This window comes from Tiliqua scincoides, chromosome 3 (assembly GCF_035046505.1).
Source record: "Tiliqua scincoides isolate rTilSci1 chromosome 3, rTilSci1.hap2, whole genome shotgun sequence".
NCBI lineage: Eukaryota > Metazoa > Chordata > Lepidosauria > Squamata > Scincidae > Tiliqua > Tiliqua scincoides.
The window spans coordinates 154,133,177-154,148,542 of NC_089823.1; the positions used below are offsets into that span (position 1 = coordinate 154,133,177).

Here is a 15,366-nt window from a genome sequence, read left to right on the forward strand (position 1 = left end):
AATTGGAACACAGAACAGGATATCACCTGCAGGTATTAAGGAGAAAAGGTGTTCCCAAAGGTATGTGATTCCAAGCTATGTAGGTTTTTAAAGGTTGCAACCAGACCTTGAACTGTACTCCAAGAAGCTCCTCACATTTAAGGGACACAAGCTCTGCACACGTGATGCTCAATCCACTAGGGACTTATCTTGCATTGCCAGGGAATTACTCCTCACAAAATTCCAGACCCTTCACTGAATGGGAACATCCCTTTCCAAATTAATACATACACTGAAATGCCAAAGGGTGAGGACTGCAATAACCATGGCTGTGGTGGTTCTTCCTCTGCCACTGTGACAATTGAAGACAAAGGCTGTATGAGAGTCCTCAGCCAGAGCACTTTTCATGGCTTCTAGCAGCTGATCAAAGTCCTACAGAGGGAAAGCAAAAAGCATGAAAAGTGAGCAGGGAGGCTGTCCCACGTGTATACAACATAAATGGATTTGCACACTCTGTAGGGCTGTAGGACATCTTTCTGGTGTGCCTTTCACCTTCTGTATCAACTAAGCCGTACAACAAGTTAAAATTGGAAACTGCACAAGGCAGATGGAGCAGACAATATTGCTACATGATCAATACTTCGCAAAGCACTTTGGCAGTGAGAAAAGGAGGGTGTCAAAAAACAAACAAACAAACAGAATGCACTCTCCATGTTTGACAAAATACATCCTGAGAGCCATACATTCTTCCTTATCAGACCCTATTCACAGACACTACCCATAGGTCTGGGATATACGCAAATACACAACCCACAATTAGGTGGAGATGAATTCCTAAAAGAGAACTTTTCATGTTAATGCTATCCCTGAGCCCAGTGGAGTCACTAGGGGGGTGTAGGGGATGTGGACCGCACTGGGATACAGACCACTACACTGCAATAGCCAAAATAGTGAAATCGTGATATTTTTGAATTCCATCATGTTCTATATCATACGATGTGGAATTTCATGCAGAGTGCAATGGAACAAACCATGTTGAACTATCTGTATTCTACGAAAAGTTATGGACAAAAAACCAGAAAAGCACAACTGCCTAAAGTAGATTTTCTTAACTCAAAATTGACCGATGAGACTGTTTGTTCCAAGATTATTGTGTTAATATGTCACCACAGGGAACCAATAAGGTGTTAGTATGAGTCAGCTCTCATTTCCATGTACAGGTGGAGCCTATTTATACGCGTGAGTTCCCTTCCATGACTAGGCGCACTTAAGAAAAAACACATTGTGCTAAATTCCATAGAGTCAAGCAAATATGCTGCAGACTGACACTTGGGGCTGGAAGGAAACTAAGGCAGCTGTTAACAATCCCCTCCCCGCCATACTCAGCCCTAAGAACAAAGCCCTCCCCATTGCCAGCTGTCCCGCTTCTTTCACAGGTGGGTTGCTGAGCTTTTAAGAGTTCAGTCCTATGCATTTCTACTCAGAAGTAAGCCCCATTGTAGTCAATGGGGCTTACTCCCAGGAAAGTGTGAAGAGGATTGTAGCCTAAATCTCATGCTTTGCTTACTGGGAAGACTTGCTTGCTGGGTTGTTTTGTTTTCTATAGGCTAGAGCAGGAGAGCCTGCACCATGGGGGGGGGGGAATTCGGCAAACACTCCCTGGGTTTTTTAAAGCAATCCCCTCTGTTGCTACTGCACCTGCCCCTCTGTGTGTGTGTGTGCTTGTGAGAGTGAGAGTGAGAGCGAGAGAGAGAGCGCTCCACCTTGCTGCACATGTTCTGGCTACAGAGGTTTTCCGCCCCCCTTCCCCTCTTTGCTGGCTCAGGGGCTCCAAGAGTGTTACTGTTCTTTTGAAAGGGGAACCTCTTCCATGGCTCCAGGGCTATTCCCTGCCTGGGTGAGACGGAGCCTTTTTGCAGTGTTTTGGACTGCCTGGAAACTGAGTGAGACTCCAGCGCAGGGCAAAGGAGACAAAGGTGTGTTCGACTTTCAGTTTTCCCCCCACAAATCTGCAGATTAAAAATAGGTTGCACCTGTATCAGAGCTAATACTGGAACTCTTATTCAGTTGTGTGAGTGCCATCAAGTTGACAACTGGTTTTTAGTTGGTTACTGATTTGTTGGGTGTTCTGTAATTTATATATGAAAATAAAGTTAATTGGGGTTACACCATCCCTACTGATGCCTCTGCAGTTAGGTTGGGCATATGATATTGTATTCTGTATGGTCTCGTACGGGAGGAGGTTCATCATGGGGGTGACAAAATGAACTCTTGTACCGGGTGATGCAGGCCCTAGTGATACCTCTGCCCAAGTCTTTCTCCATTTGGCTTGTTTCCTCTTTAAAATATTACCAACAAGTACTTCAGAGATCATGAACACAAACAGCAACAGAGATGTCCACTGGAATTTCAATGATATATATCACTGAATTTCTTATTGTGCACCCTCCCAAAAAGGATGTTTCTTTGTAAGTTCATATAATTTATTTATTATGGTTGTAAGCTGCTTTGAAGATCACTTCTGAGTGGTGAAAAAGTAGCACAGAAATGTTGCAAATAATTAATAATGTTGCCACCTGGGCTCCTTCTGCACTCATCCACCGAGCGAACACTCAACGCAGCACGTGACATCAGATGACCACCACTACAGTGCATCCAGAGGGACACAAGACACCTGGCATCAGGGGCGGGGCTCTACAAGCTTGGACAGTCTGGGGAGTTAAGGCAGCCCCTACCCTCAGGAGGAACAAAAGACTCTGGCCTGCCTAACTGAGAGGGAGGAGCTACCCACTTGTTAGGACTAAAATGGACATGGAGATCCCACTGGAGAATATGCAGTTGAGTAGCAACAATCTCTCTTATCCTACTTACTGCAGTACAGGTAATCATATGGCCAAACATGGTTTCTATCCCTGGTGAAGCCAGGCATAGTAGATGGCAGCAACATCACTAAGAAGCTAGACTGACTCCCAATAGCCTTTACAGCCCAATCTTATCCCTGCCACACTATAGCATGCAGCCAGACCAAAAATGTGTGCACTGTATGCTATGGTGGGGGTGAGGGTGGTCTGAAGACAAACGGAAGGCAAGTAAGAACATGTTTACTTACCTCCACAGAAGCCCTCAGGCCACCCATTTTGGTGGTGTATGTCCAAGGACGGAAAACGGGAGGTTTTAAAAACGGGTACAAGATCCAGCATGCATGACTGCAACCAGGATCTACACACCTCCTTCCCCCAATACCCCCCCCTTCCTTACCTATTCCTTCTCCTTACCCACAACCTACCTCCATCACTAACTTACCAGCAGCAGCAGGGAATCTGGGAAGGTTGCTGCTGTGAAGCTGGCACCACTCACTGTTTCTAGCAGCAGCCTGGTAGTGTATTACAGAGCATTGCATTTTGTGACACCATGAGTTGGGCTTTGTTGCTGGAACACAAGTGCAGGTACTGCAGTGTGATGATATGACTGACTTGTTAATAAATGTTACATCAGATAATGTGTTGTTGTCCCACCTAACTTCCACGGAATTCAAGGAGTCATCCCTCAGGCTCCCAGGTGGTCTCCCATCCAGCCGTGGACCTGTTTTATTTCAGCACAGTGGCCGTGCCATGTGCTTCAAGATCTTTGATACGGTGGCTGTTCAGGAGATGTAACACAGAGGGGACAGCATTTCAGGGACAAGGGTATCTCTTCACCATATGGGCCAAATGGCTAGGACAGAAGTGCTATGACAAAGACCTGGTATCATCAAGCCCAATAAGCCACTTTCTCTAGTCCAAAAGCCAGTTCTTCATATTCCCTACTGAGAAGCAGGCTATTCCCTTAGTTGCTGTAAACTTCTCAAAGTCTCAAGTTCAGATTCTTTTGGGCTCCCACAGAATCACTAAGGGTTGTGCAAAGTTCCTGGCAGGCTTCTGTCCCAGTTGGATATTGGACAGCCCCTGAAGAATATCTTCGGTGCAACTGCAGAAGTCTTTTTTCAAAACTGGCAATAGTGCAAAATTGTGATGTGTCCACTTCCCCACATGGGGGTGTGTCACCTGGGCCCAGCCTGGGTGGCCAAAAGCTCCCCAGGAGCAGAGATCTCCTCAAGGGTAGAAGCCTCCTTGGGGATAAGACCCAAGTGCCATCAGGACTGGGGTCCCTTGCAGAACACCTACCTGGGAGTAGGGGCAAGGACCAGCTGGTAACAACAAGCAGGCACGTGGGCAGGAGGGGTGGGGCTAGCCCAACCTGGGGGTTAGCCTAATAAGAAGCCTGGAGAGGGAAGAGAGAGGAGGCTGGGGCAGAGACCTCCCAGACCCTGGACCCAGCAGGTGACCCCTGGAGAGATGGAGCTATCAGGACAGGGGCTTGTAGCCAATTATACCCCGTGGTGGCCAGCTGCCCGGGGGACAAGCACAGAGGTATCAGGGCCCCCTAAGGCCGGCTAGCCTGACCCAGACCAGCTGGGTGGCAGCCCTCAAGAACCCTGACCAGGCACTGGTCAGAAAAGAGACACTAGGTGAAAAGATCGGGCTGAGAATGCCAAGGAACGGGCAGGGTCAGAGCTGGAGCCTACCAGACAACAGCGGCACGTGTCAGCATGATGTATGGTGGGCTGTGACTTAACAGTCCACATGAATGTAAAACGACTGACGCGATTAAACCGCCTGTGCCAAGCAACTATACCTGCCTCTCGTCCCTTAATGCACCGCCGACCTCTTTTCATCGACCGGGTAAGCCCCTTGTGTTCGACAGCAACCCCAGGGAAGGGGCCTCCTCCCAACATGGACATTACAAGGTGTCTTTGCAAACCCACTGGTGGCCTTGTATTCTCCTGACAGAAAGAGGAGGCCACTGGTTGCCTGCATGACACCAAGAAGCTTCTGAACTAGGTTAAAGTCAATGAAGAAAGCAGTGGCTCCCAACCTAACCAACCAGCCTTAGAACTGATGATACATGAAGTTTTGCATTTCTTTTTCCCTTCAGTGGCCCCCAAAGGAAAACACTAAGGCAGGATGGCACATTGAGTGAGGATTAGCGGGGGGGGGGGGGAGTGGAGCTGTTTAACTCTTTCCCTGTCAGCTATCTGACCACTCAAAACTGAACACACACGCCCACATCACCACTTTCCTCCAAGAGGGGAAATTCATACATGTCCTTGTATGATGATTACCTTTTCCTTAGGAGCACAAAAGTCTGGAATTGGGATCCGTCTGTACACCAATCCATGGCAGGTACTCTTGTGCTGGTTAAATATCTCTTGCGTAGTCAGGCATGTCTTGAACATCTTCATCTGTTTCTCCTGTTCTAGATAAACTTCAAGCCATTTCTGGTGTTTCAGCAAGTCATTCTTCAACATGGATTCCAATTTCTGAAGAAAGGATACAAAGAGTCTGAAGAAGACTCATTAGGATATCCCACTTGTCTCTTTGCTTTGCTTTCAGGACAGAGGAATAAGGCATAAACAATGAAAGAATATAATTATAGTTTCACAATGGTGAAATTAAAAAATGATGTCAATGTAGGTATGGTGATGATATAGGGGTGTGTAGAAACATACAGACCATGACAGTATGGCAGGGGTCTCCAAACGTTTTGGCAGAGGGCCACATCAAATATCTGGCATGGTGTTGAGGGCCGGGGAAAAATTTAAATACAAAATTTAAATAAATAATATAATAATAATAACTTTATTTTTACCCCGCCTTTCTCCCCGAAGGGACTCAAGGCGGCTTACAACAGGTTAAAACAGATTAAAAACATAATTTAAAAACAGACAAAAGCATATTAACACATATCATAAAAACAGTCAGATAAAAAGTAGTAAAAAGGTAAAAAGAGCATAGAGCAGTAAGTCATAAAAGAATCAGGCCTGTAAAAAATTAAAAGATGTTAAAAAGGCAGAGAACTCAGAAGGCTTGTTTAAACAGAAGGGTCTTCAGGCCTCGCCGAAAAGTCTCAAGAGAGGGAGCCATTCTTAAGTCAAAGGGAAGGAAATTCCATAGCGTTGGTGCCACTACTGAGAAGGCCCTATTTCTAGCCGCCGCCCCACATACCTCCCTAGGCGGCGGCACTTGTAAAAAGGCCGTCTGTGATGACCTAAGAGGACAAGCTGGATTGTAAATAAATTAGAGATGGAACTTGGATGAGTGAATAAATAAATGTGCTCATTCATTCAACCTCACTAGCCCTCAGAACACCCTCCAGACACAACCAGAGCACAGCTCTGGTCATGTACAGTTGAGTGGGCCAGAGGCTTTCAGGGGAAAAGAGGCTGACTGTGGGCCGGATAGAGGCTTGTCGCAGACTGCATCTAGCCCCCAGGCCAGGGTTTGGAGAGCCCTGCAGTATGGTATGGGGAGAGCGGAGAGGTTTTTCTCCCTCTTTCACAATACTAGGAGCAGGAGTCATCCAATGAACTGCCTGGGGGGAGATTTAGGATGGACAAAAGGAGGTAATTCTTCACACAGTACATAATTAGTCAGTGGAATTTATTGACACAAGATGGCCACTAGCTTGGAAGACTTTAAAAAGGAGACTGGAAAATTTAATGGGGGACAGTACTATCCATGTCTACTGTGCTACCTCCAGGTTTAGCAGTTGTGTGCCTCTGAATACTAACTGCACGGCAGCAATGGCAGGTGAGGTCTGCCTTTCTTCCTGTGAGCTTCCTCAGAGGCAGCCGATGACCACTGTCAGAAATGGGATGCTAAACTAGATGGGCCATTGTCCTGATCCAGCAGGATGTTTCACATAGTGCGTGCATGTGGGGGATGGGGTTTGCAGAGCACGTTTTGTTTGCAAAACATTCAATCTCTGACATCTCCAGATAGGGCTGGGAAAGATCTCTGACAGTAAGAGTAGAAAATACTAGGCTCAATGAACTAATGGGAAACTGTCCTGTACTGAGTCAGACCATGTTCATCTTGCAGCAAGATGCATAGACTGTCCCCACATCTGTACAAGCAGGGAGATGCACACAAAGAGATACACACATTCTGGTTTGGGAACTACACAGGAAGGGAAGAAAAAGGAAGCCCAAGAGATTCATGCTTCCAGACCCACCCTCTTCCCACGTCACTATATCACACAGACGCTTCCTAATGCCTCAAACTGTTTTGGTTAATATGTCAAATTCCCTTCTAGCAATGTGTTATCACAACCCCTTCTAGCCAATCAGTTTTTGTTAGTAGTATTGGAATTCCATCACAGGGAAGAGAGAATAGGAGATTAAAATATTCAAATTCTCACCTCTAGCTGTTCAGGTGACATTACAGGAACTATTATGTGTTGTTCTAGGCTGCCAACCTCCCTGAGGGTATACGTTTGTTCATTCCCTTCCAGAACTACCTCTTCACGGAGATTAACCCACAAGATATGGGAATATTTCCTCTTTGCATCAGTCAGATAGTTCAAGACACTCCCAATAGCCTAAAGAGAAATGGTAATTAAGGTTATGGCTGCACAACAAACCAGTGACAAGTAGGCTATGTGTGAATAACTCTTATTTTTATCTGGGTGGCCTCTCTCTCTCTCTCTCTCTCTCTCTCTCTCTGGTGTATTTTTCTCCCCCCCCCCCCCGGTCAAAGACAGGTGGCAGGGGCAGGTGATAGCTGGGTCACATCCCCTCAAACCTTGAGGCTATTGACTAGGGCTGTCTCATTACAAGAAATGGATCAAGGTTTTTTTTTGCAAAAAAATAAATAAAAGATTACTTGTAAATAAATCCATAAAAGGTGATCTAGAAAGAAATAATATTTCTATTTAAGTTCTGTAAAGTTAAGTGGGTCTCAGTAGGGTGTCATCTTAAAAAGTGGGTCCCAGTTCTAAAGAGTCTGAGAATGCTTTAGGCTGCCTTTCAGTTAGCCCACAAAGCAGCAGGAAGCATTTTATTGAAAAATACCACAGTTTTAAAGTTGTAGCAGAATAGGTGCTCGAATGAGCCTGGCTTACCAAAGGGGGCAGAGAATTGGCAAACATAAAAATGATCTCTCTCTCTCTCTCGCTCTCAGAACTGCACAAAATTGCTTGATTACCTTGGAATTGGGCTGTGCCATCCCATACACTGGCATCTTAGGGACCCTCCGAAAGTTGGCCACACTCATCTCCTTCACAGTGCTGAGCACATCTGGAGAAAACCGTTCATCTACCACCTGCAGTGGAGGTAACACATCAAAGATGGTAGCCATATAACTCGGTGTTCCATATTTTGTTTCCAAAGATGTCTTTGCAAACACTCCTCTCTTCAGCAAAAATATATTGGGAAAGGCAACAGTTTTCACCAGTAGCCTCCTTCCACACTCCTGTGGAACAAAAATCTCAAGAAAGGGCAGCAATGGCTGTGAGTTACTTGAATACCAGAAAGCATTTTAAGATTCACAGAGCTTATCTGATTTCTGCCAGTGCTCATAGGTACAGAGAAACCCTTGAAAATACATTAATAGCCCAATCTTAACTAAATACCCCCCATCAATGCAGCTGTGCCAATGGAGTGGGAGGGAGTCCTGAGGCCTCCTCAAGGTAAGGAACATCTGTTCTTTACAAACTGTATGAACTTTTTCATATTGAACAAACTGTATGAACAGGCCAAGCCTTTGTTACCCAAATGGATCTCTGGATCTGTTTCAGCTATTTTGCTGGTGCAAATGCGAAGACAGTAAGGGAAAGGGATTATCCATATAATCTCACCTGCTGATTAGAATCTGGTACATGCTGCCAAGATCCAAACCTCCCTCTCCTGTTCCACCCCATTCTGCTCATCCCTGCTAGCTCACCACTGCTGCTGGAGACAGCCAGCAGAGGGCCTCCAGCATCACAGACCCAAAATGACAGCCAGGGACACGCTGTGCTCACTGCTGTATGGTCATATATGACATCAGAACAGTGTTTCCACTGTCGGAAAGAACAGTGTAGTCCTGGACTGTAGGTCTCCCACACACAATCCAGTTCCATTCCAGAGATATGTTGGGAAGTTGAAACTGCTGGCTCTTCCTGGTCCAGCATTTTCACACTTGTATTGAAGCACCACAAAAGATGTACTGCGCTTGCGTGGAAGCGCTGACACAGCCATCTGTAGCTCAAATACCTGTAAGTCAGGGGTTTATAACTTGGGGAACCAATGCATTGGCTACATCATAAGAAGGGATTGGGAACCAACTTCCAAAAGACAAAGGGAAAAATCTGTTTAACCCAGCAGTCTCCAAACCCCAGCCTGGGGGCCAGATGCAGCCTGCAGCAAGCCTCCAGCCCACAGCCAGGCTCTTGCCCCCCTGAAAGCCTCTGGCCCACTCAACTGAACATGACCAGAGCCGTGCTCTGGTTGTGTCTGGACGGTGTTCTGAGGGCCAGAGAGGTTGAATGAATGAGCCCATTAATTTATTCACTCATCTAAGTTCCATCTCTAATTTATTTATTTAAATTTTATATTTAAATTTTTTTTCCAGCCCTCAACACCACACCAGATATTTGATGCGGCCCTCTGGCCAAATAGTTTGGAGACCCCTGGTTTAACCCATAACAAGAAGAGATCAATTACATCCCCAGAGTACTTTCAGAAATGTAGTAAAGCCAAGTTGCTGTCCAAGGCAACTCCAATGCAGCTCTCTGCAGAAGCATGCATGGCCTCTGGGACACCAAGTGCCTCAGGAACAAAGTGCCAGGTAAGGCACCACGAGTTTAGCGTCTGAGCGAGGAGAAGGGGAAGGCAAGTGGACCTCTGAGTTTTGGAGAAGAAGAGGGAAGACTCTCTGAGTTGTGAAGAGGAAAGGAGGAAGAGAAGAAGGTAAGTGTACTCTTTCTAACTCTTTGTCTTCTAACCTTAAATCAACCTTAGATCAACATTGAAATTTAGCTTTACCTTTAGCTTAGCTTTACCTAAGTTAGCACCTAATCTAACCTGAGGGAGGGATTCTAAGGTCCAGCAAGTTGGGGCACAGGAGCTAGGTGAGGGCAATAAAAATAAATAAATAAGTGCGTACAGAGTCTACGCTGAGCAGGAGCAGGGTCCTACTTGTGAGTAAGAGCCCAAGGTACAGGCACTTGGAAAAATAAATAAAACAGAGGAGGATAAAGTGGAAAGCAAGTTTTTCTACTTGGTTTAAATTAACCCTATACTTAACCCAAGTTAAACTTAATCTAAATTAGAACATAATCTAAAGGTTCAGTAAATTAGGACACAGGATCTAGGTGAGAGCAATAAATAAATAAGTAAGTAAATAAATAAATAAAATTAAGGTGCACACTTAATAAAAGCAGGATTTTAGCAGGGCTAAACAGGATTTAAACCTTAGTGTGTAAGTTCTGCCAAGCCAAAAAACTCTTAAACCAGTGCAGTTTAAACTCAAATAAAAAACCAGCTTGAGGTTAAAAAACAGTCCAGCCTCAGAGAACTGAAGTAGGAGGGTAAGAACCTAGGAAGGGCCAGTTCCCACCCAGACAGGGTAATTTAGCATAGTCATTGTCATTTAGGTCATAGCAATTGACCTTTAGGAGTTGATAAGAGCCCCATTAGGCAAATCCAAGCACCCCATTCAGGGAAATCTCACCTGGGAAGACCAGCCCCTTTTCAATCAGCAAGGAGGGAGGGAGGAGGAGCTAGCTAGGAGTATAAAGCTAGTGCCTATCACTGTGTGAGCCTCTCTGCAGAAGCGCACGTGGCCTCTGGGAACCCAGTGCCTTGGGAACGAAGTGCCAGGTAAGGCGCCATGAGTTTAGCATCTGTGCGAGTTCAGCAGCAGGGTGAGGAAGCCAGGGCCCCAGATACGGCCCTTTCTCTTCCCTTGAGAAGAGGGCTGCTAACCAGTGTAGGGTTTTTAAGTACCCCTAAACAAAAACAAACAATTTTAAAAAGCTATGCAGTCAGACAGCCAGCAGCAGGGTGGGGGCTATCCAGTGTTTTGCATCGAGTGCCACATGTATGACTATATGCCTCTGGAGTACAAGTCATGGGTGTGTCCTCAGTGCAAAGAGCTCCAGGGACTCAGGGAATGCATCTGCTCCCTTGAAGCCTTGGTGGCCGACCTGGAGAAGCAGAGGCAGGCAGAGAAGGACCATGGCGAGACTTCGAGGGACAATCAGGCTTCGTCCCAACCTCAGGCATGCAGCTTCTCAGCTGCCCAGGTGGGAAGTCTCGGGGCTGGAGGACGTCATCCTGGAGAGGAGGGAAACAATCCCCTAGGGGGGACCCCTTCTCCAGGGGTCAGGCCCATATCCGAACACACTCAGGATACTCTTCGGCGGGAGGAGGGTCAGGGACTTCTTGTAGTGGGGAATTCGATTATTAGAAACAGAGGGGGGTTGCGACGGATGTGAGGACCGTATGGTGACTTGCCTGCCTGGTGCGAAGGTTGCAGACATCACTTCTCATCTAGACAGGCTGGTAGATAGTGCTGGGGAGGAGGTAGCAATTGTGGTGCATGTCAGCACCAACGACGTGGCTAAGTGTAGCCGGGAGGTCCTGGAGGCCAAATTTAGGCTATTAGGTAGGAAGCTGAAAGCCAGGACCTCAAAGGCAGTGTCCTCTGAAGTGCTACCTGTTCCACGCGCAGGGTCAGCTAGGCAGGCGGAGATCCGGGGTCTCAATGCGTGGATGAGATGGTGGTGTAGGAAGGAGGGGTTTAGATTCGTTAGGCACTGGGGAATGTTTTGGGACAAGTGGGGCCTGTACAAGAGGGAAAGGCTTCACTTGAACCAGAATGGAACCAGACTGGTGACACATAACATTAAAAAGGTGGCAGAGCAACTTTTAAACTGATCCCTGGGGGAAAGCTGACAGGAGCCAAGGGGCATTCGGTTTGGGATGAGGACGGGGTGGTTAGAGAACAACAAGGCAAAGGCAGGGTAGGAGAAGAAATTGGGAATGGTAGTGTGATGGGATGTGATAGACAGTTTGGCACAATGAGAGGATTCAGGGATAAAGGAGCAAATAAGCAGCCCATCCTGGGGCATTCCGTGTACAAATGCTTTTATGCAAATGCCCGAAGTCTCCAAGCAAAGATGGGAGAACTGGAATGTCTGGTGACAAGGAAAAACATTGATATAGTGGGCATAACGGAAACCTGGTGGAATGCGGAGAATCAGTGGGATACCGCAACCCCATTCTATAAACTCTACAGGAGGGACAGGGAGGGGCGGGTTGGAGGTGAGGTGGCCATTTATGTCAAGGAAAGGATAGAATTCAGCAAAGTAGAGATTGAAGGTGGGTCTGACTCCATAGAATCTCTATGGGTTAAATTACCAGGCCTGAGGAGTGATGTAATACTGGGGGCGTACTATCGTCCTCCAGACCAGAAAGCGGAAGGGGACCTTGAAATGAGGAAACAGATCAGGGAGGTGACACGGAGGGACAGGGTTGTAAGCCTGGGGGACTTCAATTATCCTCATATTGACTGGGTCAATTTGTGTTCTGGTCATGAAAAGGGGACCAGATTCCTTGACATGTTAAATGACTGTGCCTTAGAGCAGCTAGTCATGGAGCCCACCAGAGGACAGGTGACTCTGGATTTAATACTGTGTGGTACTCAGGACCTGGTTAGAGATGTCAATGTTACTGAGCCATTGGGGAACAATGATCATGCTGCGATCCATTTTGACATGCACATCTGGGGAAGAACACCAGGCAAATCTCTCACAAAAACCTTTTACTTCTGGCAAGCGAACTTCCCTCAAATGAGGAGGCTGGTTAGAAGGAGGTTGAAAGGGAAGGTAAAAAGAGTCCAGTCTCTACAGAGAGCATGGAGGTTGTTCAAATCAACAGTAATAGAGGCCCAGCAGAAGTGTATACTGCAAAGGAAGAAGGGCTTGACTAAGTCCAGGAGGGTGCCCGCATGGCTAACCAGCCAAGTTAGAGAGCCCGTAAAGGGCAAGGAAGCTTCCGTCTGTAAATGGAAGTCTTGCCCTAATGAGGAGAATAAAAAGGAACATAAACTGTGGCAAAAGAAATGTAAGAAGGTGATACTGGAGGCCAAGCGAGACTATGAGGAACACACGGCCAGCAGGGGAATAATAAAAGCTTCTTCAAATATGTTAGAAGCAGAAAACCCGCCAGAGAAGCGGTTGGCCCTCTGGATGGTGAGGGAGGGAAAGGGGAGATAAAAGGAGACATAGAGATGGCAGAGAAATTAAATGAGTTCTTTGCATCTGTCTTCACGGCAGAAGACCTTGGGCAGATACCGCTGCCCGAACGGCCCCTCCTGACCAAAGAATTAAACAAATAGAGGTTGAAAGAGAAGATGTTTCAGACCTCATTGATAAATTAAAGATCAATAAGTCATTGGGCCCTGATAGCATCCACCCAAGAGTTATTAAGGAATTGAAGAATGAAGTTGCTGATCTCTTGACTAAAATATGCAACTTGTCCCTCAAAACGGTCACGGTGCCAGAGGAATGGAGAATAGCAAATGTCACGCCAATCTTTAAAAAGGGAAAGAGGGGGGAACCGGGATACTATAGGCCGGTCAGCCTAACATCCATACCGGGTAAGATGGTGGAATGCCTCATCAAAGATAGAATCTCAAAACACATAGACGAACAAGCCTTGCTGAGGGAGAATCAGCATGGCTTCTGTAAGGGTAAGTCTTGCCTCACAAACCTTTTAGAATTCTTTGAAAAGGTCAACAGGCATGTGGATGAGTGAGAACCCATGGACATTATAGATCTGGACTTCCAGAAGGCGTTCGACACGGTCCTTCACCAAAGGCTACTGAAAAAACTCCACAGTCAGAGAATTAAGGGCAGGTCCTCTCCTGGATTGAGACCTGGTGGAAGACCAGGAAACAGAGTGTGTGTGTCAATGGGCAATTTTCACAATGGAGAGAGGTGAAAAGTGGTGTGCCCCAAGGATCTGGGACCGGTGCTCTTCAACCTCTTCATAAATGACCTGGAGACAGGGTTGAGCAGTGAGGTGACTAAGTTTGCAGACGACACCAAACTTTTCCGAGTGGTGAGAAAGAGAAGCGATTGTGAGAAACTCCAGAAGGATCTCTCCAAACTGGCAGAATGGGCAGGAGAATGACAGATGCATTTCAATGTAAGTAAGTGTAAAGTCATGCACATTGGGGCAAAAAATCAAAACTTCACATTTAGGCTAATGGAATCTGAGCTGTCTGTGACAGATCAGGAGAGAGATCTTGGGGTGGTGGTGGACAAGTCGATGAAAGAGTCGACCCAGTGCGCGGTGGCAGTAAAGAAGCCCAATTCTATGCTTGGGATCATTAGAAAAGGTATTGAGAACAAAACAGCTAATATTATAATGCCGTTGTACAAATCAATGGTAAGGCCACACCTGGAGTATTGTGTCCAGTTCTGGTCGCCGCATCTCAAAAAGTACATGGTGGAAATGGAAAAGGTGCAAAAGAGTGCAACTAAGATGATTGCTGGGCTGGGGCACCTTCCTTATGAGGAAAGGCTACAGCATTTGGGTCTCTTCAGTCTAGAAAAGAGGCGCCTCAGGGGGGACATGATTGAGACATACAAAATTATGCATGGGAAGGATAAAGTGGATAGAGAGATGCTCTTTACACTCTCACATAACACCAGAACCAGGGGACATCCACTAAAATTGAGTGTTGGGAGGGTTAGGACAGACAAAAGAAAATATTTCTTTACTCAGCGTGTGGTTGGTCTGTGGAACTCCTTGCTGCAAGACGTGGTGATGGCATCTGGCCTGGATGCCTTTAAAAGGGGATTGGACAAGTTTCTGGAGGGAAAATCTATTATGGGTTACAAGCCATGATGTGTATGTGCAACCTCCTGATTTTAGAAATGGGCTATGTCAGATGCAAGGGAGGGCACCAGGATGCAGGTCTCTTGTTATCAGGTGTGCTCCCTGGGGCATTTGGTGGGGCTGCTGTGTGATACAGGAAGCTGGACTTGATGACCTGATCCAGTGGGGCTGTTCTTATGTTGCATAGAGTCAGATAATGGACAGCAGGTGTATAAGGGAAATTTCTGAACCAGTCCCACATAGGGCCAAGGAAACTCAGTTGATCACTCACCAGCACCCGTGCTCCCTTGGTTATCTGCTCTCCTGTGACTGTAAGTTCTGAAAGGTTCATGGTTGCCTGAAGCCGGTACAGCTCCGAGTGCCTGCACATCCATCTGCTGAAATCGAGAGCAAAGGCCAGGGGATACTGCCAGTCAGAAAGAAAGAGACAGAGACAGGGACAGTTTCAGGCATGTGCTTGTGTTATCTCAAGAACCATCACAGTTCTTGCAAAGCAGGGCACACAAAGATCTGGTGGTTCCAGGTACAGAAAGACTTCACATTTCCACTACTGAACTGTGTCCTTCGTAATTTTACTAGTCCAGACTATTGATTTTAGAGGCAGAACAAATTACATTGCTCTTGTTGTGGGAAACAGATGTGAAATGGCCAAGTTTGCTACTGGTGGGCAAAAAAGA

General features: G+C 46.5%; 1 protein-coding gene across 2 annotated transcripts in view; it reads right to left on the reverse strand.

Annotated features, from left to right (window-relative positions):
- The window catches only part of PALD1 (phosphatase domain containing paladin 1), a 130,782-nt gene that overhangs the window by 59,412 nt on the left and 56,004 nt on the right, over positions 1–15,366 (reverse strand). For both annotated transcript variants that reach the window (XM_066622259.1, XM_066622260.1), the window contains exons 12-16: positions 14,961–15,095; positions 8,004–8,120; positions 7,219–7,398; positions 5,141–5,338; positions 271–411 (exon numbers count right to left, since the gene is read on the reverse strand). In XM_066622259.1, the coding sequence (XP_066478356.1) occupies positions 271–411; positions 5,141–5,338; positions 7,219–7,398; positions 8,004–8,120; positions 14,961–15,095 (771 nt within the window). The remainder of the gene's footprint in view (positions 1–270; positions 412–5,140; positions 5,339–7,218; positions 7,399–8,003; positions 8,121–14,960; positions 15,096–15,366) is intronic.